This window comes from Marmota marmota, unplaced genomic scaffold, assembly GCF_001458135.2.
Source record: "Marmota marmota marmota unplaced genomic scaffold, marMar, whole genome shotgun sequence".
NCBI lineage: Eukaryota > Metazoa > Chordata > Mammalia > Rodentia > Sciuridae > Marmota > Marmota marmota.
The window spans coordinates 1,681,414-1,709,349 of NW_025999941.1; the positions used below are offsets into that span (position 1 = coordinate 1,681,414).

General features: G+C 36.2%; 2 protein-coding genes across 4 annotated transcripts in view; one reads left to right on the plus strand and one right to left on the minus strand.

The window, feature by feature from the left end:
- Positions 1 to 733: 733 nt before the first annotated feature.
- Sgo1 (shugoshin 1) lies at positions 734 to 15,231 on the plus strand. Of its 3 annotated transcripts, none has more exons than XM_015494357.2 (9): positions 735 to 1,071; positions 3,526 to 3,674; positions 3,758 to 3,951; positions 6,190 to 6,264; positions 8,154 to 8,248; positions 9,808 to 9,866; positions 10,603 to 11,418; positions 13,944 to 14,133; positions 14,348 to 15,231. In XM_015494357.2, exons 2-9 carry the CDS (start codon positions 3,533 to 3,535, stop codon positions 14,442 to 14,444), a joined length of 1,668 nt encoding a protein of 555 aa, XP_015349843.1. In that variant the 5' UTR covers positions 735 to 1,071; positions 3,526 to 3,532; the 3' UTR covers positions 14,445 to 15,231. The 3 variants fall into 3 exon arrangements, with proteins under 3 accessions (XP_048656982.1, XP_015349843.1, XP_048656981.1); XM_048801024.1 differs by having other exon boundaries at positions 735 to 952; XM_048801025.1 differs by lacking the exon at positions 6,190 to 6,264 and having other exon boundaries at positions 734 to 952.
- A 6,084-nt stretch (positions 15,232 to 21,315) lies between these two features.
- Positions 21,316 to 27,936, minus strand: part of Kat2b (lysine acetyltransferase 2B) — an 88,255-nt gene continuing 81,634 nt past the window's right edge. The window contains exons 16-18 of the mRNA XM_015494358.2: positions 27,760 to 27,823; positions 27,578 to 27,662; positions 21,316 to 23,389 (exon numbers count right to left, since the gene is read on the minus strand). Coding sequence (XP_015349844.1) covers positions 23,196 to 23,389; positions 27,578 to 27,662; positions 27,760 to 27,823 — 343 coding nt within the window. The 3' untranslated portion in view covers positions 21,316 to 23,195. The remainder of the gene's footprint in view (positions 23,390 to 27,577; positions 27,663 to 27,759; positions 27,824 to 27,936) is intronic.

Consider the following 27,936-nt stretch of genomic DNA (forward strand, 5'->3'; position numbering starts at 1 on the left):
TATCTACATTTAAAAAAAAAAAAAAAAGATGTTTAGGTTGTTTCCCCAAAACATTTAAAGAAGCTGACCCTGAGCCAAAATTCCTTAAACCCTCATAAACTCCATACCCTGCCCTCTCACTGCTGATACACTTAGAATATCCCTTTTTATGGCTATATGTCCTGAGGATAAGCTGCAGGCCTCTGTAAAGTCCCCTAGTAAATGCTTTTGACTGATGACTCTGGCATTTTGTGCTTCTCTCTTAGGAATGCCAAACAGCCCCATCTCCAGAGTTTGGAGCACTCTCGTGTGGGAACTCCCCTGCCAGTCCCTGAGGGTTAAACAGAAAGAGGCGGAACAGCCAAGGGAGAGAACATGGAGCACAAAATTTCAGAAGTCTGCACTTTCCCTAATAATATCTTTGCAATAGACAGTGTTCTTTCAGCTTTGGTTTTTAATTTCTTTAAAGCTACCTCCGTGTACATGCTGACTGACTGTTTCTCACTAGAGGGAGCCCTCGAGCACAAGGTGGAGCCGGGAAGCTTTCGTTCTGTTAGACTGAAGAAGTGGGAAGCTTTGAGCCACGGAAAATACCCCACCTTAAAGGTCTTGGAGTGACTCCGCCCCTATAAATTCAGCGACTCTGAGCAGAAAAGTTCCGGCTAACAGCCACCTAGACCGCGGGTGAAGGGGTGGAGCCGGCCGATTGCATCACGTGATACCTCCAGTGGCGGGGGGCTCTCCCTGCGTCGCGGGTGGGAGCTGCGTCGTCGCGTCACGTGACCCCTCCAGCCAGCCAATAGGTGAGCCCCGCGGAGAATTTTGAATGTGGTGGCGGTAGTTGCGGGTGATCCGAGACCGAGTCGCAGACCTGCCGGGCCCGGAGCGCGGGCCTCGCGCGTGGCGGGACAGCTTTGTGGAGCCTTGGGATGTGCGAAGGAGGGCGACAGCTTCAGCAGTCGTGGTGGCCCAGGTACCATTTTGGACGCTCCTGAGAGAGGCGGGTCGCCCGGCCCACTTCCGGCAACCCCCACCCCCCAATCGCTTCAGCTCTTCCTAAATCCATCGAAGAAAGAGATTGCAGGTTTTCAGGTGTGGAACTAGGACGACTCGTTCGTTCTTCCTGAGAGTCTCCGTATCTTATTAAATTCAGTGGCCTAAAGCCCAGACTGTGGGTCATACTGACCCGGCTTCGTTTGACCTCGCGATCGTCACTTTCTGATGTTTTCGTTTTGTCTTCTGTTAAATAAAGGGGGACCCGAACGTCCTGCTTGCAGAATTGTGTCGATTATATGGATTAAGTAGTGTGCAAATAAAGCACTTACGGTAGTTAGAAGCTAGGCGTAATGTAAGGACGTAGAAAAATTGGCAGCTCTTCTGTGTGCAGCGCGGAACCATTGACATCCTTTCCTTGTCCAGGCATTTTGTTTTCTGCCCTTGCTGGCGCCTCCGCAACACCCTTTAGAAAAATACTGGTAATCAGCAACTATTCTAGGTTCTTTTGAATACAGACCCTTCCCGAATACCATGACAGTATGACAGGCTTGAGACCTGTGACTTGTGTCTACTTTCATTTGTCCTACCACAACCCCCTGTTAACCACCATCCTCGTAGACAATCATTAAAACTTACAGCGAATTTATTATTTTAGTTTGCTTAGGTATATTAACGAAAACTTTTCACATAGGCTTTTGCTTTTAACATAGCTAAGCTAACTTCAGTTACTTCATCTGTAAGGTTCTGAAACACCTCCAGTTCAAACTTTAAAAACTTCTTTGTGATAAGTTTTATATAATCCACTTACTGTTAGTGCTTAAGAGTTTGCTCTTTGTCTTCTGGAAACCGATATATTGTATTTACATTGGTAAGAGTAAAATATTTAGTCAGGATCCATAATATCTATTCAAATCCTCAGACACTGCATAAAGGAAAATAAGGCCTGGGGGGAAAATATGCAAGAAAATATAAGATTTAATAAAATATTTGACTAACAGAGATGAAGATATCCTTTATGATAAATTTGAAAATTGTATGAGTGGATTGTTGTTGGAAACCAGACTTTTTTAAAAAATATATATCTTTATAATTTATTTTTACGTGGTGCTGAGGATTGAACCCAGTGCCTGGTGTGTGAGGCAAGCGCTCTACCACTGAGCTACAGCCCCAGACCCAGACTTTTTTTTTTTTTTTTTAGGATAAAATTTGTCTATAAAAATGTTTAGCATGCTGAAGTGTCTGGTGTGCAGCACTGAAAAATTATTACACTCACATTAAAATCCTCAATAGCATATTACACTGTCAGTGCATGTTTTGCTACTTCTAACTGCATGTAGAACAATTATTTAATGTCCCATTTACTATGTTCATAACTTCCTGGAAGTTTTAGCATTCTGGAGTTTTAGTAATAACTGAGAATACTGGCATGTTTCTCTGTCCCAGTTCCTTTTCTTTATAGGTCTTTGTTATAGCCTGCTAAAATTATAAATAGTACTATATACTTTAAATCTTTGAGGATCACTGTGACTTTCTTGTGTGTACCTATCTTAAATGATGCTCAGTTAAAACTGTGGGAAAGAGACAAGTAACTGAGTGGCTTAATTTAATAAATGAATAATTAGAGAAAACAAAACCCAGCTATGTATATAATTGCCTCTAAACTAATGCTGCAAGCCTAAGTACTAAAAGTTGACCATCAACATTGTAAGAAACAATAATAATAATGGCATCAAAATTTAATAATAAGCCAGATATGGTGGTACACGCCTATAGTCCCAGCTACTTGGGAGGCTGAGGCAGGAGGATCACTTAAGCCCACTGAGTTCAAGACCAGCCTAGACAACATAGGGAGACTGATTCCCCAAATAAAAAGGAAAATGTAAAAAAAAAAAAGAAAACCCAACAAAATATTATTTAAGCATTTCACATAGTGCATATAATATAATAAGTCTCCAATGATTATCTGGTAAAGAATGAATAAGTTGGGTCAGACACAGTGGTACACACCTGTAATCCCAGTGACTGGAGAGGAGGCTAAGCAGGAGAATATAAGATTGAGGCCAGCCTGGGCAAGAATGAATAAGTAATATTATGGAATCTTTGGATTGGAAATCAATATTCAATAAAGCTTTCATATAAAGTGGCTGAAGAGGAAAGAATCATGTCAAAAATATTGAGATTTTATAAAGTTGTTTTATGTGCATATAATGAAGATGATTCTAACATCTGATTTTTTAGTTTGTGTTTTAATAGGAGAGTGCTTATATGTTGCCCAGGCTGGCCTTCAACTCATGATCACCCATGCCTCAGCCTCATGAACAGCTGGGATTACAGGCATTGGCCATAGCACCTTGCATTAATGAGATTTTAAAGCTGTAAAATCTATGTTATAATCGGGTTAACCAGCTACCTACTTTGAGCTAATTCTACAGTTAAATCTCTACTTAATCCCTTACTTATGAACAACCTGTATTTTCAGTCTTAAATTTTATAATTGATACTATTGTCTCTGGGGAAAATTACATATTTTTTATTGTTTTAAATTTTTAGGCAAAAGATGGCTAAGGAAAGGTGCCAGAAAAAATCCTTTCAAGATAGTCTTGAAGACATAAAGAAGCGAATGAAAGAGAAAAGGAATAAAAACTTGACAGAGCTTGGCAAACGCAAATCCTTCATAGTTGCACCGTGCCAAGTACTCAGTAAGAGATTTTTATGTCATCCTTTTACATCACTTTTTAAGTTTAGGTTTAATAACTGATACATTTATTTTATCCTCTTTTAGACATCACTTCTACACTGCTGAAAAATACCCAACAAAACAACAAAATGTTAGTTTTAGCTTTGGAAAATGAAAAATCCAAAGTGAGGGAAGCCCAAGATATCATCCTGCAGCTGAGAAGAGAGTGTTACTACCTTGCATGTCAGTTATATGCATTGAAAGAAAAACTTGCTTCACAACAAACAAAAGCTGCTCAGGTATTTTTATTATAAAGGCTGAATTTCTTGGGGGGAAAACATGAATAATTTGTTTAGATCAGTTTATTATTTAAATTAATTATAGATATCTCTGTTATTAGTGAATTGTTTCTTTTCCATGCTCCAGCACAGGTATTATGTATGGCCAGTTAAGAAAGCTTCAGTCATACAGGTGATTGAAGGTTGTGCCTATCTAACTCGGTTTTGAAACAGGTAGCAAGGCAACTTGCAGAAGGAATAGTTTAGCCTTTACACTGTTGGTCCCCTTCCAATATTCAACTAAGTGAATAAAAGGGCTACTAAGCTAAAGGCTAAAGTGTGCTAGTTGAGTGGACTAGTCCAAAAGTTTAAATCAGTGCTAACTTGAGTTTTATCTTTCCTATGTAGTTTTGCCATCTGGTGGGGTTTTATAAGAATTGCCTTTATTTAGGGGATGGGGAGTATTTAAATGCTTTTTGGAGAATCATTTTCAACCTACTAGTTGGCTAAATAAGGAAGGCTATCCTTAACACGTAGACAAGAAAAATCCTGAATATTTTGCTGAGCAAATTTTTAATCTGATTCTGTTTGTGTCCAAGGTTGTAAAGAAGGGACTCAAATATGGTTCTGCCAGCCAAAATATAATAGACATGGACAAAGTTTGCTTTAGGATATTCATATTCTTTGTGTCTCATTGTATGATAATCCTGAGAAGAATAATGATGAGCCAGTTTCTCCTTCCCTTTGTCCAGAAGCCACTGCCAGGCAAATTACATGAGGCAGAGAATGAGAAAAGCAGTGGTGAGTGTCAAGTGTTAACAGGTCAGTTTACTTTCTTTCCAGTGGCTGTCTATTTGCTGTGCGAGTGAAGACAGCCACATTGGCACTTGGGCCAGATAAGAAAGTCAGACTACAGTGGTTGAGTTAGGACTATAGGGGGCACGATTTGAGAAAAAGAATTAAAATCACCACTCAGTTGACAGAAGAAGTTAGAGAATTATTCCTTATTTTAATACATATGACATAGACACGTGTGTAAATATATACATATATATATATACATGTATGCGAAATATACATATAAATGTTGAAAATTACCTCTATAAAGATTAGATATGGGACTGAGGTTGTGGCTCAGTGGTAGAGCGTTCACCTAGCACATTTGAGGCACTGGGTTCAATCCTCAGCACCACATTAAAAAAATAAATAAATAAATAGATAGATAAAGGTATCTATAACTAAAAAAAAAAAATTTAAAGGATTAGACATGATTTCTTCACTTTTGTGTAGAGTTAGATTCTATTTTTTAAAAAGTTTTTTCTTCAGGATATAATCTTAAATTTTTTTTTCTTTTCCTTTTTTAGTCAACTAATAGGGGAAAAAAAATCCCTCTAAAGGCATATGAATCTTCCTCCTCCCTTTCCAAAGTTTTTGCTGAAATCACACAGAAATAGTACAAAATGAATACTCAGTGACATCATTGCAAAAACAGTGGAGAGAGAATTCTGTCATTTTTAGGCCCTTTAACATTTATCAATGATTTTTGACCATTAAAATGCGTTGTTAGTTGCTAAGCAGATGGATTCTTAGCATTTAAAATATCCAAGCTTATTTTCCATCATATATTTATTACATGTTGTCACTCATTCTCAACATCAATCTGTACTTGTGTTTCAGTGGTTAAGTCAATTTAGCAGTTACAGAAAAACTTAAAATACTTAAAATTGCCTATAAGTAGTCTACAAAAATTTCCAAGTCTTTTGTTCCTAAGTTTTATAATATATCTTCTTAATATTACTGCATAGGGGCTGGGGATGTGGCTCAAGCGGTAGCGCGCTTGCCTGGCATGCGTGCGGCCCGGGTTCGATCCTCAGCACCACATACAAACAAAGATGTTGTGTCCGCCGAAAACTAAAAAATAAATATTAAAAATTCTCTCTCTCTTAAAAAAAAAAAAAAGTCTACTGATTTAAAAAAATTATTACTGCATAGTTAAATATTCCTTTCTCCTTTATTTACATTGATTAATAATACTGTTTTCAAACATTATTTATTTGATATTAAATTGAAAATTTTTCACAAGGATTAATTTCTAATGAATAGTTTTAGCCTTTTAAGTAAAAAGTCAATATATGTTCATCACATTTTAAAAATCAATTGAATTGAATTAAATTAGAATGATTTCTTAGGAATCAGACTGGGACTCTAATTGAAAGCCAAGCCTTATGTCTCAAATTCCATTCCTCCCTCCTTGTTTAGGACTGTGCTGCTGGAAATTTGGTCTTTCCTCCCCATGTACCGCCTCCACTGGATCAATCTAGCCATCATACAAAGGTGCTTTAGTATTTCTTGTCTTTAGAGGAAAAGGAAAATAAATGAAACCTCTCCTGGTCACCTATCTCTCTCCCTCCTCATGTCTCTACTTCCCTTCCCAGCAGAATTTTTCCAGAAAAAAAAAAATACATCCACTGCCTTAAATTCCTCACCTTCCATTCACATTTCAAACCACTTTTATCTGGCCCCTATTCCTACTATTCTATTTTTGCTCTGTATCAAGATGACCAAAACTTCCACTTTAACCAGTTCAGTGGTCACTTCTGTTTCTTGACCTAGCGATCATATGCAACATAGGTGGTTCTTTACTTGAAAAGTTTGCTGTTCTTAGATTCCTTGACATTATCCTCCACTAGGTTTCTTGTTGCCTTTCTGACTGTTGCATGTCAATCTCCTTTACTGGCTGATGCTTTATGTTTAAATGCAATTGTCTAGACTTGACTCATCCTTTCCATAGCTTTATATATTGTCTATCTGCTGGTGACTTTCAAATTCATGGCTCAAGACCTAAAACCACATACACACACATACACAGCTACTAGATATCTCCACTTCAAAGTTTAGAATCTCAAAACATGCTTTCTACAAAGCACAACTCTTTGCTTTCCCTCTCCCAGATTTATTGTATGCTTCCATCTCCCTCAATAATTCTTGCTCATCTCAGTAAAATAGCCTACTTCTTTGATCAGGCCAAAACCATAAGAGCTTCCTTCTACCTGCCCTCACCTATATCCTTATTCAATCTTTATGCATGATTTATTATCTCAGAACCTTCCAGCAGGATTCACCACCAAACTCTTTCAACCTTTGGCCCCTTTTAATCCATGCTTCACACAGTGAGTCGGACTAATGGTTTGGTTAGGTTTGGTTTGGTTTGGTTGCAGTACCAGGGATTGAACCCAGAGCCTCACACATGCTAGGCAAGCACTCTACCACTGAGCTGCATCCCTGGCTTTTTTTTCCCCCTAGTAATGGGGATTGTGCAATCATTACTTTACTCTCCTTGAACTAGTAAGACCTCTGCATTTTGCCACACAGAGGAGACTGACATGGAACAATCAGGAATGTAAAAAATAAATAAATAAATACATACATACATAAGGGAATATGATGCCAAGAAACCTAAGACATGATCGTTTTCAAGTAAAGGGGAGTTTCCTGTCTCTGAACTACATTCCCAGCTCTTTTTTATTTCATTTGATCCTGAATCTCACTAACTTGTCCAGCCTGGCCTTAAACATGGAGTCCTCTTACCTGGGCCTCCCAAATCACTAGAACTACAAGTGTACACCAATGATCTTTTTAAAGCTTATCATTTTACTTCCCTACTTAATATTTAAATCACTTCCTATCACACTTAGACTAAATTTCAAACTATGGCTCCCAATGCCCTTATTATCTGGCTTTCCCATGTACACCACCTACTGTTCTCAATGACTATGTTCTAGCCACATTGAACTATTTTTCTAAAACACAGCAACTTTATGACTTTTATATTTGCTCTTTCCACTGCTTTTTTCCTTCCTGTTTTCCTGTTATTTCAATAGCTAATTCCTTTCCTGTCTTCACATGTTGGTCAAATTCACTTTGTCTTAAATTTAATTTTCATTACTGCCAGTCACTTCATTCTGGAATTTCCTTCATAGCACTTAGCACTATCTAAAATGATCTATGTATCTTTCTTTTTTTTTTCTTTCTTTTTCTCTTCCTACTATAGAATGTAAGCTTTAATAGGGTAGAATTTGATCATTTAGTTGGCATAGTCTCAACTCCTAAAAGTACATGACACCATAGTAAACTGTCAATAAGTGTATACTGTTGAATAAATGAATACTTTTTATAAATACTTCAATTTTAACAGTGTTTTCCTTTGCTTTATGCATTAACAGAACCAGGAAATACGTTCCTCTGAAATGGACTCCAATAGGGATGACAACACCAGCGATTTATTTGTGAAGGATTCACCATTAGCATCATTACCAGGGTAATGATATTATTATTATTATGAGTATCAATACCAGGGTAGATTTAATTTTGTGATTTATTTACAAAAACAAAAATTGGTTTGATATTGACTCATATTTGGAGTCTAATGCTCTTTCATACTAAGAATATATTTAAGAAAATTTAATGTGAAAATTCTATTATATATAGCCAAATTAGAGCTTTCTTTGTCTTATATGTAGTTATTTCTAGAAATAAAGAAGCTTCACAAGAACTTTTAAAATATTTCCTTCAGTCATATTTTTCCCTGTATCAGGTTTTTATTCTGAGAATATTTGTAATTAAAATGAGAATATTTTACCAGTCCTAAAAATAGTCTGGTTTAGGAAAAATATATATAATAAAATATCATAGTTAACATCATTGTCACACCATCTCACTGATCCGATTTCTTTTTTTCCATCAGATCCTATATACCCTCTTCTCCTTCTCTTGGATCAAGGATACTTTATGCATGCTTATGAATTATTGAAATTTAATCATATAGTAAAATGGACAGATCTTAATTACATAGTTCAATGAGTTTGACTACTGTATCCACTGTAAAATCAAAACCTGAATCCAGCATGCTGACACATGTCTATAATCCCAGCCACTTTGAAGGCAGAGGCAGGAGGATTGCAAGTTCAAGGCCAGCCTCTTCAATTTAGCAATTTACCCTCTCTCAAAAAATAAAAAGGACTAGAATGTAGCTCAGTGGCAGAGTACCCTGGGTTCAATCCCCAGTGTAGGGGGGAAAAAAAACCTACTTAAGATACAGAGTGTTTCCCTCATTTTAGCACAAGGTTTCTTAATCTTGATACTGTTGACATTTTAAGCCAAATACTTCTGTGTTGTTGAAGGCTACGGACTACAGAATGTAGCATTTTGGGCCTCTATCCACACAATGTCCTCAGCAACCCCATCCCCCCATTGTAAAAAGTAAAAAATAATTTCAGATATTGCTAAATATCCCCAGGGAAACATAACTTTTCCCAAGGTGAGAATTACTACCACTGACAGCTCCCTTATATCACTTTCAAGTCTGTCCCATTATGATCCATTGATGATTAATCATTGATAGTTTTGTTTTGGTGTTTTGGGAGGAGTTTTTTTATTTCTGTTTTTTTGTTGTTGTTTTGGGCTGTGTGTGTGTGTGTGTTTATGTTGCTGGGGATCTAACCCAGGGCCTTAAGCAAAGTAAGCCAGGGCTCTACAAGAGTTTAGTGACCAAATTGCATTTTTAAAAACATGTCAACTTGAATTGCCTTTTTCTTCAGTTAAATGAAATTGAGTTATAGCATGTTTTCAGGCAGAGCAATCTAACTTGATGTTAGTTCTTCCACTGGGAGTCGAATGTCAATCCTAACAAATCAGTCTTCATGTAATCAGCATAAACTTTTTTTATTTCCTTTGCTACAGAACCAGATGTATTGATTTGTAATGGAATTATGAAGTGGTACTAAAAGAAAAAACTCTTATAATTTAGAAAAGTATTAAAATTTGTTTCTATTATATAATTGCTAAATAAATTTACATTTTTCATTGGTATTTTCTAAGGCGAGTTCCTCTTGAAGAAACTGACCTTCCAAGACACAGAGAATCATTGCAAATAGAAGGTAATTTAAGTAAAAATCTAAAAGTATTAAGGGCAAGATCATTGAGAACAAGTAACATAATTTTTTGTTTTTACTTTTTAAATCTGTTTATCTGCAATTCTGCTCAAAACAAATCTGTTTATTTTACATAGAATAATATAGGTTTATGTACATCCATCTACTGTGCCAAATCTGTAATCAGAAATCTTAGTTACAACTATAACTGCATTTTACCAAGCCCTACTTACTATGTGTTTAGGTCTGTATTAGGCATTTTTATATACATTGTCATAACTCTCAAAGCAGCCTGGGACTATAGATACAGTCAATCCCATTTTATATAGACTCAAGTAAAGCATCTCACAAGCACTAATCCTGATGATAAGAGGTAGGGTTTAAACTCAAGGCTGAGCTCCAAAGCCATGCCCTTCTTGCTACTTTTAAGTTGATGTGTCCCAGTTCTCAAATATCAGTCTTATCTACTTGTACTAACCTTTGAAGAAGGGATAGTGTTGCAATAAGCAAAACTATATAAATATCCTATGTTACCTATAAATATAGAGTAAGAGTCTTTCACAGATCAAATATAAGCTATTGATAAGCAAATAGATGGTGAAATTGTTTTCCAAATTTTTATGTACTTACAGTAAATGTAAGAAAACTATAGAATGCCTCTTCTGAAACTTTAAATTCTAAAATTTTTGACAAATTCTGAAAAATAATTGTTATTTTTCTCATTTATTTTTTAAATCCTCAGAACAAATATCTACTACTACTCAAGACACACTGGGATGTGACCTTGATTCAGATGAAGCTAAGTCTACTGATTATATATTACCTAGAACAATATCTTTCCATCGCCGTTTAAAGAAAGATTTTAATGATATAAGTCTGTTCAATACTTGGAATGACTTTGAAACCAGTCATTTAGCAAGGCAGCCTTATGAATTGGAAAGAATTGAATATGTAGACCCAGGAGTAAACATACACGTACCTGAAAATGTAGAACAAAATGTTTGTCAGTGGAACAAGGACCAAATTAATTTATCACCAAAGCTCATTCACCCAGGAAAATTTACTAAAACAAAGGAAATTATTTTGGAATCTAAATCTGAACAAACTAAAAGTAAATGTAAAGATGCAAAAGGAAGAAAAAGAGAAGAGAAAAGAAAAGCTAACAGAAGTAAAAAATCAAAATCTACATCAAAGCATAAAAGGAACAAAAGTGAAAATAAAACAAATGTTTCCAACAGTAAATTGGATAAATCTGTCAGTTCCAGTGATGCTTACAATTTTAATTTAGAAGAGCTTATTCATCTCACTCCTTTCCGACAAAAAACAAGTGCTGATTCTAATAGAGAGGAAAACGACCATAAGTCTGAAGGGAGCATCTGTGAATCAAGCAGTTCTGAAGATGATTTTGATGACCTCTATCTTCCCTCTCACAAGTACATTCAAAATCTTGCCACCAGCTCAGATGGGAGACCAGTCACTAGGCCTCGATCTAAAAGAACACTGCAGTATGCAGATGAAAGAGAGAGAGAGGATTCTAAGCCAACACAAACTCCTCCAAGTAAGTGATCTACTTGTTTGCTTGCATTTTTAATGTTTATGATACATGATCACTCCTGATGCTTATGTACTTATACTTACCATCTGTGTCTCTGGGGGAGGTTAGAGACTTACCATCTGTCTCTCTGAGGGAAGTTACAGTTGGATTAAATTGGGGGAGAAAGGGAGTGGAAATCACAGTTGTATTGCTCTCACTACTTCAAGTAAACTTTAAATCTTTAACAATAAATATTACTTGTCATGGAGACAGCGTTTTTATTTTCAGTGAATGAGGCCACCCAAGGAGGTGAGGTGATTTTTTGTGAGATTAGAGTAAATGAAAAGATCTTTTATATACTCATGTGAAACATCCTCTTGGAAATGAAATCAAACTTGAATCTAGTGATTTGTCATCTTAATGACTTGGCTTTATATTTAATCTGACAGGAACCATGATTTAAAATAAATTTCTAGTTAACGAGGCCAAGAAATGTTTTCCTCAATTGACAGGCATTGTATTCTTTTGTAAGACAACTGAAAAACTGGCTCAGAAAATCTTGCTTTTATTAGCTCAAAAGTAGTCGTGGTTCGGATATTGGTAATACAGATTGCACCTGCCCACAGATGCTCATCGGAAATTTTATTGTGGTAGAACTAACATACACACTAGGGTTGTTATCATTCTCAAAATATTGGTACATTATTTCATTTGGTCCTCAAAACAACTGAGTCACCATGCTTGTTTGTTTATAAGGAGCCAAAGCCTAAAAAAGAATTAACTTTCTTATCAACTAGGCACTGGTAGCTTGTAAATGTCTTTTAAAAATCTGCTGTAATGATGGAATAAATCAAACAACCAGACACAATGGCACATGCCAGTAATGATCCCAGCTATTTGGAGGCTGAGGCAAGAGAATTGCAAGTTCAAGTCCAGCTTGAGCAATTTAGCAAGAACCCTGTCTCAAAATAAAAAGGCCTGGGATGTACCTCAGAGGTAGAATGCTTTTAGGTTCAGTCCTCAGTAATACACACAAACACACAAGATTGGCAAAATGGTAATAATTATTGTAGCTATCTTGGTATACCTTTGAAAATATAAATAGTGCATTTTGAAAAGAAAAAAAAAAAATGGACACAAAATAGTTTGGTCCCCAGACTACTAGCATCAGCATTACCTGTTAACTTTAAAAACGCCAAATCATGGGCTGGGGATGTGGCTCAAGCGGTAGCACGCTCCCCTGGCATGCGTGCGGCCCGAGTTCGATCCTCAGCACCACATACAAACAAAGATGTTGTGTCCGCCAAGAACTAAAAAATAAATATTAAAAATTCTCTCTCTCTCTCTCTCTCTCTCTCTCTCTTTAAAAAAATAAAAATGCCAAATCATGCTGGGCATGGTGGCATACGCCTATAATCCAGACCATTCCAGCTTCAGCAAAATGGTGAGGCTTCAATAATTTAGTAAGACCCTGTATCAAAATAAAAAGGGCTGGGGATGTGGCTCAGTGGTAAAGCACCCCTGAGTTCAGTTCCCCAGTACAAAAAAAAAAAAAGCCATACCTCAAATTAGAATTTGCATCTCCCCTATGAATTCATAAATACATTAAAGTTTGAAAAGTATTATATTTCAGAATAGAAAACTCATCAGATATTATTGCTTAGTTACATTTTTCAAAATGTTTGTGGGGTGACAAAGTTTGAAACCCATAGAATCCTTCAGTATATGACTGCTTACTATAAAACCACTTCAGTTATAATTTTGTTATTCTTCGGATACAGTTTGCTTTTTTTTTGGTACTGAGAATTGAACCTGGAGTACTTTACCACTGAGCCACATCCCTGGCCCTTTTTGTTTTTTGAGATAGTGTCTCACTAAATTACTTAAAGCCTCACTAAATTACTGGGGTTGACCTGTAATTTTCAATTCTTGTGCCTCAGACTCCCAATTCACTGGGATTACAGGCATGTGCTATCATATCCAGCTCCAATTTGCTTTTTGAAGTTATTTTAAAAGATTATCTTGCAGTGCCCTCACTGCGTGCTCGGTCCCAAGTAGAATAACTTGGGTGTTTTTGATAGGAAAAACACTGGTAACTTTTTATTATCTTTACTGGATGGAACATATTTTATCTTGGATTTCATAGAGGCTGTGATTTAGAATTCTCTTTATTCACTAGAATGAGTTTGAGGACTTTATAAGACTACAGGAAGCTACTTAATGATGAACTTTGGTACTGCCAAAGGTAAAGGCCTTACTGATTCTAAACAGCAAGATGTGACTAAAATGAAATTTCATAATTAACTCATTACAAGTAAGATATCACAGAAGAATGTTAAATTTTAGTAAAATGCCCTATTATATCTACCATATTTAACATTTCAATATTACCTGGCTTGAAAGGAAAAGAATAGTTAAAAGTTTTAAAAATCCATATTATAAAATACCAGATTTTGTGTACAGTTAATATATATAATTAAGTACAATTTTATTCCAGTGATTTTTTTTTTCTCTTGGAATCATTTTAAATTTAACTGTTGTTCTTATAGGTGTGCCATCTGAGACTCACCAGTCACCTTGCTGTAGCCTAAAGGATATCACCAACACTCCCATGTCTTCTGTAGTGAAAACAAAGAAACATTCTCTTTCTCCAAAAAAGAACACAGAAAGTCCAGCAGTATCTCTGCCCAAGCGTAGGTGCACAACCCACATTAACTATAAGGAGCCAACACTTACTTCGTAAGTATTTGTGGGAACCCATTTGTGGTGGTAAATGTGGGAGGAGTGAAGTTAGGGATCTTTGTTCAAGATGAGTCTTATTTGAAATATAAAAATGTGATTTAAAAAAAAACTGAAGTAGGAACATTAAAAGTGACATTTTTATAATAATTTTGTACCGAAGATTAAGGGATACTTATAATTATGCTTAAGATTTCTCTTTACTTTTCTACAGGAAACTAAGAAGAGGGGACCCTTTTACAGATTTACATTTTTTGAATTCTCCTATTTACAAGCAGAAGAAGGACGTGAGATGTTCTAAAAAAAAATAATATCAGTAATAAGCAAATGCAATTTATCTCACCCTTTTCTATTGCTCCAGTAGAGAATCTGTTAAAACTGTACACAAATGTATGGAATTATTCCCATAGAATATTCTCTTCACGGGACTCTAGATTATAATAATTTCTTCAAAACTGCACTTCATAATTGTTTAGATTTCTTAAGTTGCCTAAACTCCTTAATTTTACTTAAAATGAATCTGGTACCAACATCTTGAAATTACTGATTATTCAAATTATTTTAATTTTCTGGCATCTTTATTTTTCCCGTAAAGCAGGGAATACTAAAATGAACAATTTTTTAAGGCAAGGTAAGACCTTTTGAAAAATCCTTAATTTTTGGAGTTAAATAAATCCTTCACATTCACATTAAGATAAACACCCTGTTGTTTGTGGGCCCCTTTTAACACTGTTGTACTTAGGTTCTTCACATAAAATACATATGGGGTCATGATTAGAGAATTTGTGGTTGTTCAGGCTCATGGATTAAATGTCTGATTATGAACCTTAAGTGTGTGCTATTCAAAGTGATGCCTCAGCAGACTCACAAATTATGTCATGGACTTTCAGGACCACCCCCTCCCCCCAACCCATGTGCCCCATGATTTAATTAAGAATCTCAAATGTTAAATGTGTGAATACCAAGGGCTTTACTCTATTTTTAATCAACCAATGAGAGCTCAGAAAGTTTGACATCTACTCTTGTATGTATCCCTTTAAACTTTGAAATCATTGATAGTAGTCCATTTTTAAAGAACAATAAAATTTGTGTAATATAGCACATGTGTTTTCTTCTGTTCCTCATCAGATAGATTAGCTATCTGGTTGTCTTCTTTCTAGCCTTCACTATTCTTATCCTTGGACATGTCCTTTTCTCTCCCATTCAGCATTCTCTGTAGTCAAACATGACATCTCTCTCCTCCACATTTTTTTTTAAATATCTTTATTTTACATTTATGTGGTTCTGAGGATCAAACCCAGTGCCTTATGCATGCTAGGCAAGCACTCTACCACTGAGCCACAACCCAGCCCTTCTCCTCCACATTTTCATTGTGCAACCTCAGGGTCCATTATCAAAAAATTCAATTTGAGCTGGGGATGTAGTTCTGTGGTAGAGCACTTGCCTAGCATGTATAAGGCCCTGGGTTCAATCCCACGTACTACCAAAAAAAAATCTAATTTTACTAGATGACCCTTTCAATCTTCATCTCAAATTATTTTCTTGACTATATCTTATCTTTCAGTCACACTCAAAATGCTTATCACCCACAGTATTTCTTTCCCCTAAAATCACATATCCATACATCCCATTGTCCTATCAGTCTATTTTTCCAGTTTTGTTAACCATTCCCTTTATACCTTTTTAAATTCATGAAACCTCACTCTACAGTTATCATCTTAAAATTCAGTTTCTCAGGCTGGAGATATATCTCCATGGTAAGAGTGGCCAAGTGCTCATGAGTGAGATCCTGGGTTTGGTCCTCAACATAATGGAAAATAAAAAGTGCTAAAAATTCAGTTTCTCGGTCTCAGTTGCCATGTATAGTAGTAGTTGTTGCAGTACCGTAGATGTTGCAGATACAGAACATCACCATCATCACAGGAATTTTCAAACAGTGCTCTTCCCAACCAACAGTGGCTAAACTATAGCCTATGGGCCAAATCCAGTATACCCTGCTTTTGGACAGTCTGAATGCTAAGAATAGTTTTAATACTTTGAAATAGTTGAAAAACTCACATATTTGGAACCAATTTCAATGACAAGTTACACTATCTTTAAACCCCAATAAATTATCCGTATAATATTCTCAAACTTTGCCTTTTGGCCTGCAGATCCTAAAATTTACCTTCAGGATACTTACCAAGAGTTTGCCAATTCCTGCTGTGGACTCTAGACCATCAATATATATATATATATATTTTTTTTTTTTTTGAATGTGCAACATTTTTATTTTTTAGTTTTTATTTATTTTTTGTTTTTATTTATTTTTTATTTGTATTTATTTTTAGTTATATATGACAGTAGAGTGCATTTTGACATATAATACATACATGGAATGTACATACATCAATCAAATTGTCTATTCTGCTGCCCTTCCTATCCTCCCTGCTCCTCCCTTCCTCTCCCATCCTTTCTCTCTATCCAATCTAATGTGACACACTTTTTTTTTCTCATTACAACATCATATATGTATTCTCTATAACAATGAGGTTCTCCTTCCATCTTCTGTGTAACTCCCTTCTTCCTCATTTTCCCTCCCACCTCTCTTCCCTATTTAGTGGTAGTCTTCTTCTCATGCTCTTCCTCCCTATCCCATTTTGAGTCACCCCCCTTATATCAGAGAAGACATTCGGCATTTGTTTTTTAGGGATTGGCTAACTTCACTTAGCATAATCTGCTCTAATGCCATCCATTTGCCTGCAAATGCCATGATTTTATTATTTTTTAGTGCTGAGTAATATTCCATTGTGTATAAATGCCACTTTTTTTAATCCATTCATCTATTGAAGAGCATCTAGGTTGGTTCCACATTCTAGCTATTGTGAATTGTGCTGCTATAAACATTGATGGGGCTGTATCCCTGTAGTATGCTCTTCTTAGGTCTTTTGGGTATAGTCCGAGAAGGGGAATAGCTGGGTCAAATGGTGGTTCCATTCCCAGCTTTCCAAGGAATTATATTTTTTCTTTATCTCCACCTAAATAAAAGTTCTTTTAAGCCTTTTTTGTTGTTGTTGTTGTTTTGTTTTGGCACTGGGGATTGAACTCAGGGGCATTCAACCACTGAGCCACATCCCCAGCACCTTTTAATATTTTATTTAGAGACAGAGACTTGCTGAGTTGCTTGATCTTAATCTTCTCTTGTGAAGTTCAATTTGCCAAACTGACAAAATGATTTCAAATCCTCATTTTATTCATCAAATCATTAGCAATGTCTTAATGCTCTTTTGAGCTAGCATGCCATTTTTGCATGTACATCATTAAATTTGACAAAACTAAAAATGGAGACTTGTTATGTCTCACAAGTGACCTGTCAATCAATACCCTTTGGGTGTGCTTGTCCAATCACCTGGGGCTCCTCTCATACCAAGGACATCACAGGAAAACTCTAACCAAAGGCCTTTTAGACAGCTTTCCAAGGAATCTCCATACTGCTTTCCAAATTGGCTGCACCAATTTGCAGTCCCACCAGCAATGTAAGAGTGTACCTTCTCTCCCCCCCCCCACCATCCTCGCCAGCACTTATTGTTGTTTGACTTGGTAATGGCTGCCATTCTTATTGGGGTGAGATGGTATCTTAGAGTAGTTTTAATTTGCATTTCTCTGATTGCTAGAGATGGTGAGCATTTTTTCATGTATTTGTTAATTGATTGTATATCCTCTTCTGAGAAGTTTCTGTTCAAGTCCTTGGCCCATTTGTTGATTGGGTTATTTGCTTTTTTGTTGTTTAACTTTTTGAGTTCTTTGTATACTCTAGAGATTAGAGCTCTATCTGATGTTTGAGGGGTAAAAATTTGTTCCCAGGATGTAGGCTCCCTATTCACCTCGCATATTATTTCTCTTGCTGAGAAAAAACTTTTTAGCTTGAATTCGTCCCATTTGTTGATTCTTGGTTTTAACTCTTGTGCTATAGGTGTCTTATTAAGAAATTTGGGGCCATCAATATTCTTTAATTTCCCTTCAAATGTCATTCTCTCCTGACACTTTGTAATTCTGATTCTTATCTCCCCATCCCTTCATACCCAGAGTCAACATTTATCCTAAAATGATGTCATAGTTTTGTATTTTTTAGTGTTTCTGTGTTCTTTCTTGGCTGCTAGCGTTTGTCCATTGCCATTTTGTTTTGTGTAACAGTTTACATGAACCATGTTGTATATATTGTACATACCCTTTTCTGACTGTTAACACTATTCTTGAGACTTACCCATGTTGGTCGATGCAGATTATTTTCATCACTGTACAGAATTATATAAATAAACCAGACGTATCCCTTCTTCTTGAGAGTTTGTTGCCACTTTTTCATTGTTTACAAATTAGTATTGCAGTGAATATTCTGTAGCTCTCAGGTTCCTTGGCAAGGTATTTCATGACCACATCCAACTGGAGAAAACCCGACAACACATCAACCTTCATTCCAGCTTCACATTAATCTTTTAACTCTGAATTCACTAAGGTTATGTTTCTTCTCCAATTGACATGTCCTCTCCAATAATGGATCTTAGTCTTAAAAGCTGACATTTAACTGTCCTATTTCATTGCTGCATAGAGCATTGAAAAGTAACTACTGTGGAAGAAGGTACATGTAATTATTTTTTTAAAAAAGAGAGATATCTAAAATTTATTCCAGCTTCATATTTATAGAAAAGATGGAGAAATGGGGATTGTTAGGTGGGTTCACATACAGCTGCATGATCACTCTCGGGCAGTTGGATCTTTAGCATCATATGGGAAAATTCCAGTCTTGACCCCTGTTAGTTTTTGCCAATAACATGGACATCAGCTGAAAATGCAGCTTGATGATACAGCATTTACCTTGAATCCATGAGGCGGTGGACTAATAATAACATGGATCTAAGAGGACATTTATATTTTAAATAAACATATAAAAAGGATAACAGTAAATACTGAAATTGCCATCAAAAAAGCTTCACAGGTCAATGCAAATAAATGTGTAAGGAAATCCCTATTCAAAAAAAAATAAAATCCAAGCTGAGCATCCTGGTGCATGCCTGTAATACCAGCAGCTCAGGAGGCTGAAACAGGAGGATTGCAAGTCCAAAGCCAGCCTGGGCAATGGCGAGGTACTTAGCAACTCAGTGAAACCCTCTCTCTAAATAAAATACAAAACAGGACTGGGGATGTGGCTCAATGGTTGAGTGCTCCCTGAGTTCAATCCCTGGATTGAAAAAAATAATCCATGTCTACATTGTGACTTAATATTTCACTCTGGTATTTACACAAAATAGAAGCATATGTTTACAAAAAGTCCTATACAAAAATGATTGCAACAGCCTTATTTTAAGAGCTGGAAACTACCCAAATGTCCACTGAAGTTGAATGGAAAAGTAAATTGTATAGGATTGAAGCAATGATAACATGCCACCACATGGATGAACCACACCCAAGAGTACAAATAGCAAGATTCAATTTACATGAAATCAAAGGACAGAACTAATCAATGGTGACAGAAGTGGTTGCCTGGAGCAGGAAAGAATTTATTGGAAAGAGGCAGGAGGAATTTTTCTTGGGTGATGGAAATGTTCTTTTTAGAGTAGTTGATATACTCCACAACTGACAACAGTCATCTAACCGAACACTTAGAATCCATGCATTTTGTTGCATGTTAATTACGGCCCTTTTTAAAAAATTAAAAAGGGATGGTGATTTTAAAATTAGAAGGGAGGTTGAATTGTGCCTACAGTTTACAAATACACAAGTGTGCTATGTTGTATCAGGGATAGAAACAGTGCTGGCACATTTAATAGCATTCTGAAAAAAAAAAAAAAAAGATGTGAATATAGCTTGGTCATAAACAGTATTGAACTGAAGGGTCTTTAAAACAACTAAATTCAACCCAACCCAAAAGCTTTGTTATAGCACTTTGTTCCATTGTTGGGCAGTCCTATTGCACAAACACAAAAAGGCAATTCCCTATTCTTAGATGTATTTAAGCTGAAAGTAGACATCCATGTGTCAAATGCATAAGATGGGAGATTGACAGCAAAACTTCTTAAACTGGGTTCACCCATGAAGTTTAGGAGAGTCCAACAACCACAGGAACTGATATGCCAGAATGTGAAGGAATGTGATCATGTTCATTAAGGAGGCCCTTAAGCCCCCAACAAATTCACCAAGATTTCTTTTAAAGAACTTCCAACCTAGTTAAGCTGAAACTGGTAACCTTCAGTTCAACTCACAAACACATATATCTAAATACACATAAGTAACCTGTTTTTCCCCTTTTTCAGCTGACCCTGCCAAAGCAGCAAAAAGGAGCTAAACCTTAACTCGTTTGCTTTGTTGAAATCCCACTGTTTTAATAAACCCTGACAAAATGTCCAGCTTTGTCCTGGTTAGCTTCCTTTCCCCACAATGCTGTCATAAAGTGGCTTTTCATGATGCTCATGGTGGTTATTCTCTCATCTCCTTTGAGCATCTTCTATGTATTTTGCTGAAGATCTTCTTCCAAAGTACACCTGGGAAGTTTCTTGCCATTTTTATTTTTCCCCATCCTAAAGTCCATTTTCATCTGTTTACTTAACTGGGACAATAGTAACACTGTATTTGCTCTTGTTATCTGGGATATCTGGTTATTTGGGGCGGGGGGNTGTATTTCTGTACTTCACAGATGGAAAGTAAAAGAATAAACACAAACACCCCCCACCCACCATCACCGCTTTTTTTTTTTTTTTTTTTTTTTGGAGGAGGGGGTGGTCACTGAGAACCAAACCCAGTTGTGCTCTACCACTGAGCTATATCCCTTTTATTATTTTAAGGCAGGTTCTTACTAAGTTACCCAGGCTGACCTTGAACTTGCCATGCACCTGCTTCAGCCTTCAAGATGCTTGGCATTACAGCTGTGTACCATGCACCTGGCTAAAAACATCTTTTAACTTATAAGACTCTTTTACGGATGGATCTTTTGTTGCTGTTGTTGACACAAACAACAGTGTCTTTCCTCTTGAAAATCTCTCACCAATGGAATATGGGTTTTTAACAAAAATGCCCACAAATGCAGCAATTCCAAACACCTTCAGCAAAAGCCAAAGAGCCAAGGATTAAGGATACAGTCGATGGACAAACAAGATCACACATTTCTCTTATTGACCTCAGGCTGCTAGAAGAAGAAAACACACCACCAGATTGGGAGCTTTTTAAAATATAATTTAAAACTATTTTGTACCAGTACAATATATTAATTTTACAAATGTAAAATTTTATCAGCTGTTAAAGCATTTGCAAAAACCACACATTCTACTTCAGCTTTATTGCACAGTATCTATAAGAAAATATTAATTTTTAAATTAGAAAACATAAAAATGCTTTCAATATAGAAGAGACAATCTGATTTTAAAGACAATACTCTATAAGAATGTCTACCCAGAAAATAACAAACTTTCACAGGATACCAAGCTGAACAGATGCTTCGGCAAATCCAGTACAAAGCTCTGTTTAAAACCAGTCCAAGATACTTTTCCAAACTGTATCATCATTCTTCATTAGAAATCTAGACACCACTCAAGGTGGTTTCTTATACTAAAAAAAAAGTTGAGGAGTTTTTCCAAATGTGAGCATTCTGAACATCCCTTATACATCAAAAACAATACTTCCAACTTAATAGTTATTTGCAAGTTTTTTTTCCTTCATACAGATTATTTCTGACAACTGTTTTTAATGACTACTGATGACCCATTTTAATTTATGCTGATAGAAAACATAAGTTAAATTACATTTTTAAAACCTCGTCCTTTACAAAATCAGTTTATAAATTTGCATCATAAAAATTAGTGTCGAAACCATCCAGATGGCCTTCATTTATATGGTGGTATATTAGTTGGTTTTCCCAGAGTTGGGGTGGCAGATGTCCCACTTTTCTATGTAGTGTAATCAGTAAATAAAACCAAGCACTAAGCTGGAATCCCAAGACAGGTTAGTTAGTAAGACCGTGTGATGGATTTCAGTGGGATAGAACCCTGGACCCATACAGCGATGTAGGTGTTAAAATACTGACAGCAAACCTTGGTGGGAACTTAATTCACCTCAAACAATAAACATAATCTGGAGATCCAAAAAGAAAATGATTCACATAGTCATTATTTGGTGGGGTTGTGTGTATCACAAAAAGAGGAAAAAATCCTCATTTATTAGAGCAAAGACTCACCAGATTGACAGATGTATTGACTATCACATCTTTTCCTATTAAAGCACATTGATTTGATCTCAAGTGTTTTCAAGTGTATGCCTTTGTGGCCTAGGAAATTATCTTTTGGAACTTATGGCCTGCATAAGCTAAGTCAACATGATATTACATTTTTATGTAGAGAAAAGAATTATAGAAATAGTGGTTATACACTCACAAATTTGTTGTAGGTACACAGAATTATCAAAACCCCAGATGCTTATAAAAAGTTTGCATTATTTAGAATTTGTTCCTTAGGAATCAAAGCAGTTTGCTTTTGTGAAACTGCATTTTTCAGAACTGCTCAAAGCACCTCATCTAGATGAGTGTTTTAAAAATATATATATAAAAAGTCTACAATGAGACTTCAACATCACATATTTAACCTTTTACAGGGCTCTTTATCATGTATCCCTTCCTTAAAGTCCTTCAGAATAAAATAAAAATAAACTCTCACATTCCATTAGAAAAAAATGGAAACATTCACGGTCTGAAAATTTTCTAGATTCCCCCAAATCATGGTACTATGTGCAATTTCCTCACATACAGGTTTTGAGGAAACCCCTGATCATCTATCATGGAATAGTTGGCTAATGGACATGCCATAGAAAATTTACATAATAGTAGTAAATAGATTAAAATCTATTCCATAAAATAAAAATGTTCTATGACTTCAATTTAAATACATATCTGAAAGCTAAAAGGAGGTTTTTTTGTTTTTCAAAAGTGCTAATTATTACATTTACAAGTCTCTTCAACATATCATCCAATTCTTTAAAAAACTAAACCACCTTGCTTTAGGCACACTGCTCAATGAGTTTCTAAGAAGCAGAGGGAAAAGAAATCACTTGTCAATTAATCCAGCTTCCTTAATTTTACTGAAGAAGAATTTCTCCAGGATATTGGCACATTTGTAGTATTCACTCTCAGGGGGGTTGTACTCTTTGCAATTGGTAAAAACTCGCTGTAAGTCTGCCATGAATAATTTCTTAGACACGTAGTACCTATTCTTGAGGCGTTCACTCATGGTTTTCAGATCTGCACAGGAAAAAAAATATATTAGCAATCTTTGACTCCTTTTAAACACCACCTGATAAAAGTGACGCTGGGAAAGAAATCTGTTGTTGGTTCAATTACGTTTTTATCATCGCAATACTATTGTTTAAGAGAAATTCTTAGGATCAAGGAAAATAATTCTTAAATCTTATGTTCATTCTTTTTGACTTTTTTTTTTTTAATGTAAAATCACAGCCATTTTAACATTAAAGGGACCATTATCAGTCAACTGGTCCAATCCCCTATTGAGCACAAGGAAGCTAAGTAGATTAGCAATGATAAGTTTGATGAACTGACTACTGTTAGCTATTCATTCAGAATTAAACAGAAGAGGCTCTGTCTTCATGGCAGAGAGCAGGTGGAACTTTTGTACTGAATCATTTAATTACAGAAAACAATCAGACTGAGTTTATTTCACTAAATTCACAGTTGTTTTGGTGTTCTACACAGGACTACAGTAGAAAAATTAATCATCTGCAAACACATCACTGACTGGCACATAAAATAGTAAAAAAAAAAAAAAAAAAAAAGGTCTCATGTGTCATGAATGATATAAAAATGACAAACTTTACTTCGTAATCTACGTTTCCAAAGCAAGTAAGCCTAGCAAGACTTGTAAAAAATATTTTCCCAATTGGGCTGGGATTGTGGTTCAGTGACAGAGCGATTTCCTCGCATGTGTGAGGCACTGGGTTTGATCCTCAGCACCACATAAAAATAAGTAAATAAATAATAAAGGTGTTGTGTCCATATACAACTAAAAAAATATTTTTAAAAAATTTCCCAATATATCTACTTGCTTTAAATTGTATTAGTCTATAAGTGAAAACACTACTTCATCTAAACTTGCAAGACTACAATGCAGTTTCCTCCATCCTCACTCTTGGGACCAATTTAAAGAACTCCATGCAAATTAGAAGACGCTAACATTTGTCTGTTTATGGGCCCCTGGTTGTTAAGTCTGGTTCTATCATTAAAAGTTATGATTATAGTAACTATACATGGAAAAATAAGACAAAATGGCTTTAAAAAAAAAACATTCTAACTACCAATACCCCAAGGTCCCACTAAATTATCAAATTTTCCAGAGGGAGAGAAATTTATAAGTAAATACATTGGCATTATCATTTAAAAAGATTAGTAAATTGATGTACTACATCCCAAAATGGGAAAAAAATTTACTTGCATTAAAATTCTAATTCTGCCACAAAACACAAAAGGAAAAAAAAATGAGAAATGTTTTGTACTGCTTATCTCTTCTGATTAAAGCCTAGAATCTCAACAATGTATGGCATCCCTCTGTAAGCTCAACTTTTAGTTTTCCTTTCTTAAACTGAAACAGTTTGGAGAGAGAGGGAAAAAAAACCTGAAAGTGTTAAGATAAACAAAGACTTCGCAAATTCTCCACCAAATATCTTACCTAAGTGTGACTGAACAGATCAAGATGTTCTTTCCTTTAAGAAAGAACAACTAAATTATGCCTCCTTAAGTAAAATTAGGTGTTTACATACATTCCTACCACTTTGCTGTCTGCCACTTAAACTTCTGCTGTCCAATATAATGTTTTAGAAGGAAAAATAATATAGCAAAAAAAAAAAGAAAGAAAGAAAGAAAATACAAGTAAGCACACCGGGGGTGGACAGAATTTGACACAAAAAAAGTTGGCTCAAAAGCTTTCCAAACGTTTTTTTATTGGAGGGAAGTGGGTAAGCAGAAATGGGAGAGCATAAAAGGTAAAAGAAACAAAACTAGAATTTTAGAGTCTGTAAAATTCCTGAATAATATGGTGCGTTTTGAATACTTCCTCTATTTCCCTTCTATTCTAAGATAGCACCTTCTATCCCTAGCTTTCTTCGATTCTCTCAAATGACCAAATGGTGCAGGTTAAAATAGGGGACTAAATATAGGTGATGACACCAATAAATTATTCTATTTTCATTCCCCTCCCTACCCAACCTGGGAATTATAAACAGGAAAACCCTGCCTACGGATCCATGGGTAGGAAGAACTCAGGCTTGAGTCAAAATGTTGACACAGTCCAATCAATGTACAGCTCACCACATGTCATGTGAGACTCCATCCCAGGAGACAAAGGAGTTTTTAGAACACAAGGGAAAAAGAAGAAATGATTTTAGAAAAATCCATGAAGGCCAGGCACAGTGACATACACCTGTAATCCCAGCAACTCAGGAGGCCAAGGCAGGAGGATCACAATTTTGAGGCCAGCCTTAGAAAAGTTAGCAAGCACCTCAACAACTTACTGATATCCTGTCTTCATTTACTTATTTTTAAATTTTGAAAGAACTAGGAATGTAGTTCAGTGGGTAAAGCACCCCTGGGTTCAATACCCAGTACCAACAAAACAAAACAAAACAAAACAAAACAAAAAAAACCCATAAAGGAAATAATGGGGAAATGTAAAAATATTGTTTCATCAGTCTTATCTTCAAATACATGAACATCTTAGGGGCAGGACTACACATTTTGTTCAGCATCTAAAGGCATCTCAAGAAAAGAATTATTGTTCCACTAAGGAGCACCGTTTCTGTTTAAATGAAATCTGTCTGGTCCACATCTCATCCATTACTGGCACTGCTCAACAGGGTCTATTTTCTCCACATGAGTTCTTGGGTGTGCCTACAGGTGGCTTCCAACTAGAGAAGCTCACACCTTTCTCAGAATAGAACAAGCAAGAAACTTCCACACAACAGACTTTAAGTTACATTAGGGGGAATTACTAGACCTCACACTGCAAGTGTGGAGTGAACTACTCCCCACACTCGCACTCTCATGAGAGAGTTTCCCAAAACCAGTTGAGGTGGGGCTAGAGATATATCTCAGGGGTAGCAAAAAAAGGAGATGTCCGGAGGATGCTAAAACCAGTTCACTTAGGGCTGGAAATGAAAAGTAAAGGATTCTAACGTATTTTTCACATGGTGGAAAATATCAGTTCCCAAACCACCCTGACATGTAGGGTTCTAGACTATGTCAACTCTCCCTCTGATTTTCTTATACTAAAATATATAGTAGCGAGGCAGAGATGAGAGACAGAAAAACACATAGAGGTATAATGACGGTAGGCCACCAAAATCATTATAACTATAAATAACATTCATGTAAAAAGCAGTGCCACAGGAAACACCTGCAAATAACTCTCAGTCATGGAGGACCTAGTGGATCCCTTTCCTTCTTTCTTTCACATTTTAACACTTGGAACAGAAAAGGAACTGCCTCTCGCTTTAGCTAGCTGTCATCTGCACACTGCCAAAATGATTTAAAATTGGGAGTTCTCAGCAGGGGCATGGTGGTTCACGCCTTTAATCCCAGCTACTCAGGAGAGTAAGACAGAAAGATCTCAAGTTGGAGGCTAACCTCAGCAACTTGGTGAGAACCTGTCTAAAAATTTAAAAAGGATTGAGGATGTAGCTCAGTAATAAAAGTTCCCCTAGGTTTTATCCCCAGTACTGACAAAAGAGAAAACCTGGGCATTCTCAATTGATTCAATTAAGCCTTCCTTTTATCATAGTACAAAGCATAACACCAAATTCTACAATTCCCATTTCTAAGGGGACTTTCGTTGCTTTTGGAGGAGGACAAAGTTTAAAATAAACAGTATACGTTGACCAACAACAGTAACTATCAACATGGTGGACAATCAAGAACTCCATTATCTATAGTTTCTCCCTCTGAAAGTACAGTAGCCAATTGGCTTAAACTACCTTCTTTCATATTACCTTGAAAAATTCTTATAAGGAATAGCCAGTTAGGACAGGCTTAAAGCATATCAAAAGGACAAAACCTGCTATTTTTCCATTTGCAACCAAACAGGTAGAATATAACAAGGTTATGTCCAAGCGGCCAGTTTCCATGTCCAGTACTACCTGCAGTTCAGTCTTCCACCTCGACTTTCTGCATCTGGTGTGGCGAGTGTGTGGGGGCTCTCAAAGACAGCTGCATGCTGACTCTACTGAACAGAACCACCCGCTTCTCCCTTGTCCTCCTGCTCTGACATTACTGTCCCCCCCACCACAAGTAAATAGAATCCCACCCTCATCATACACTTCCTACCCCACCACAGAGGACTACAAATCAACCTCAGCCACTCTTTGTCCCCCACACCACCATCCAGAGAGTTTCAAATCGATACTTAGAAAATTTTAATGGTATTACCCATGGGGAACCTTATAACTTCATAATATCCGGGAGCTTCTGTTCTCTTCACAGGTTCCATGAAGGGCCAAGCGCTTTGATGGCTCTTGGGTAAAGAAAAAAGTAAGGTATCTAATATGGAAATTCCACATTGGGCAATCATTTCAAAATACTTGCATGAGGTGAACGAAGAGAACACCCACCTTCACCTGCTGGAGGATGCTCTTGAGGGTGCTGTACAGTTGGTCAGGATCTTTGGGCTCTTTACTTAAAAAGAAAAGAATAAACAGCAAGGATTAGCTTCTACCCTCTTTGCCCCCTGATTACTATTCAGCTCGGTCTCATTAAAAAAAAAAAAAAAAAAAAAAAAAAAAAAAAAA

What these genes read in the sequence shown, in the direction of transcription:
- Sgo1 (XM_048801024.1), top strand. Translation starts at nt 909, where the DNA reads ATGTGCGAAGGAGGGCGACAGCTTCAGCAGTCGTGGTGGCCCAG. An exon ending in CAGCAGTCGTGGTGGCCCAG is followed by an intron (nt 953 to 3,525) that starts GTACCATTTTGG and finishes TTAAATTTTTAG; the next exon opens with GCAAAAGATGGCTAAGGAAA. An exon ending in AAGGAGCCAACACTTACTTC is followed by an intron (nt 14,134 to 14,347) that starts GTAAGTATTTGT and finishes ACTTTTCTACAG; the next exon opens with GAAACTAAGAAGAGGGGACC.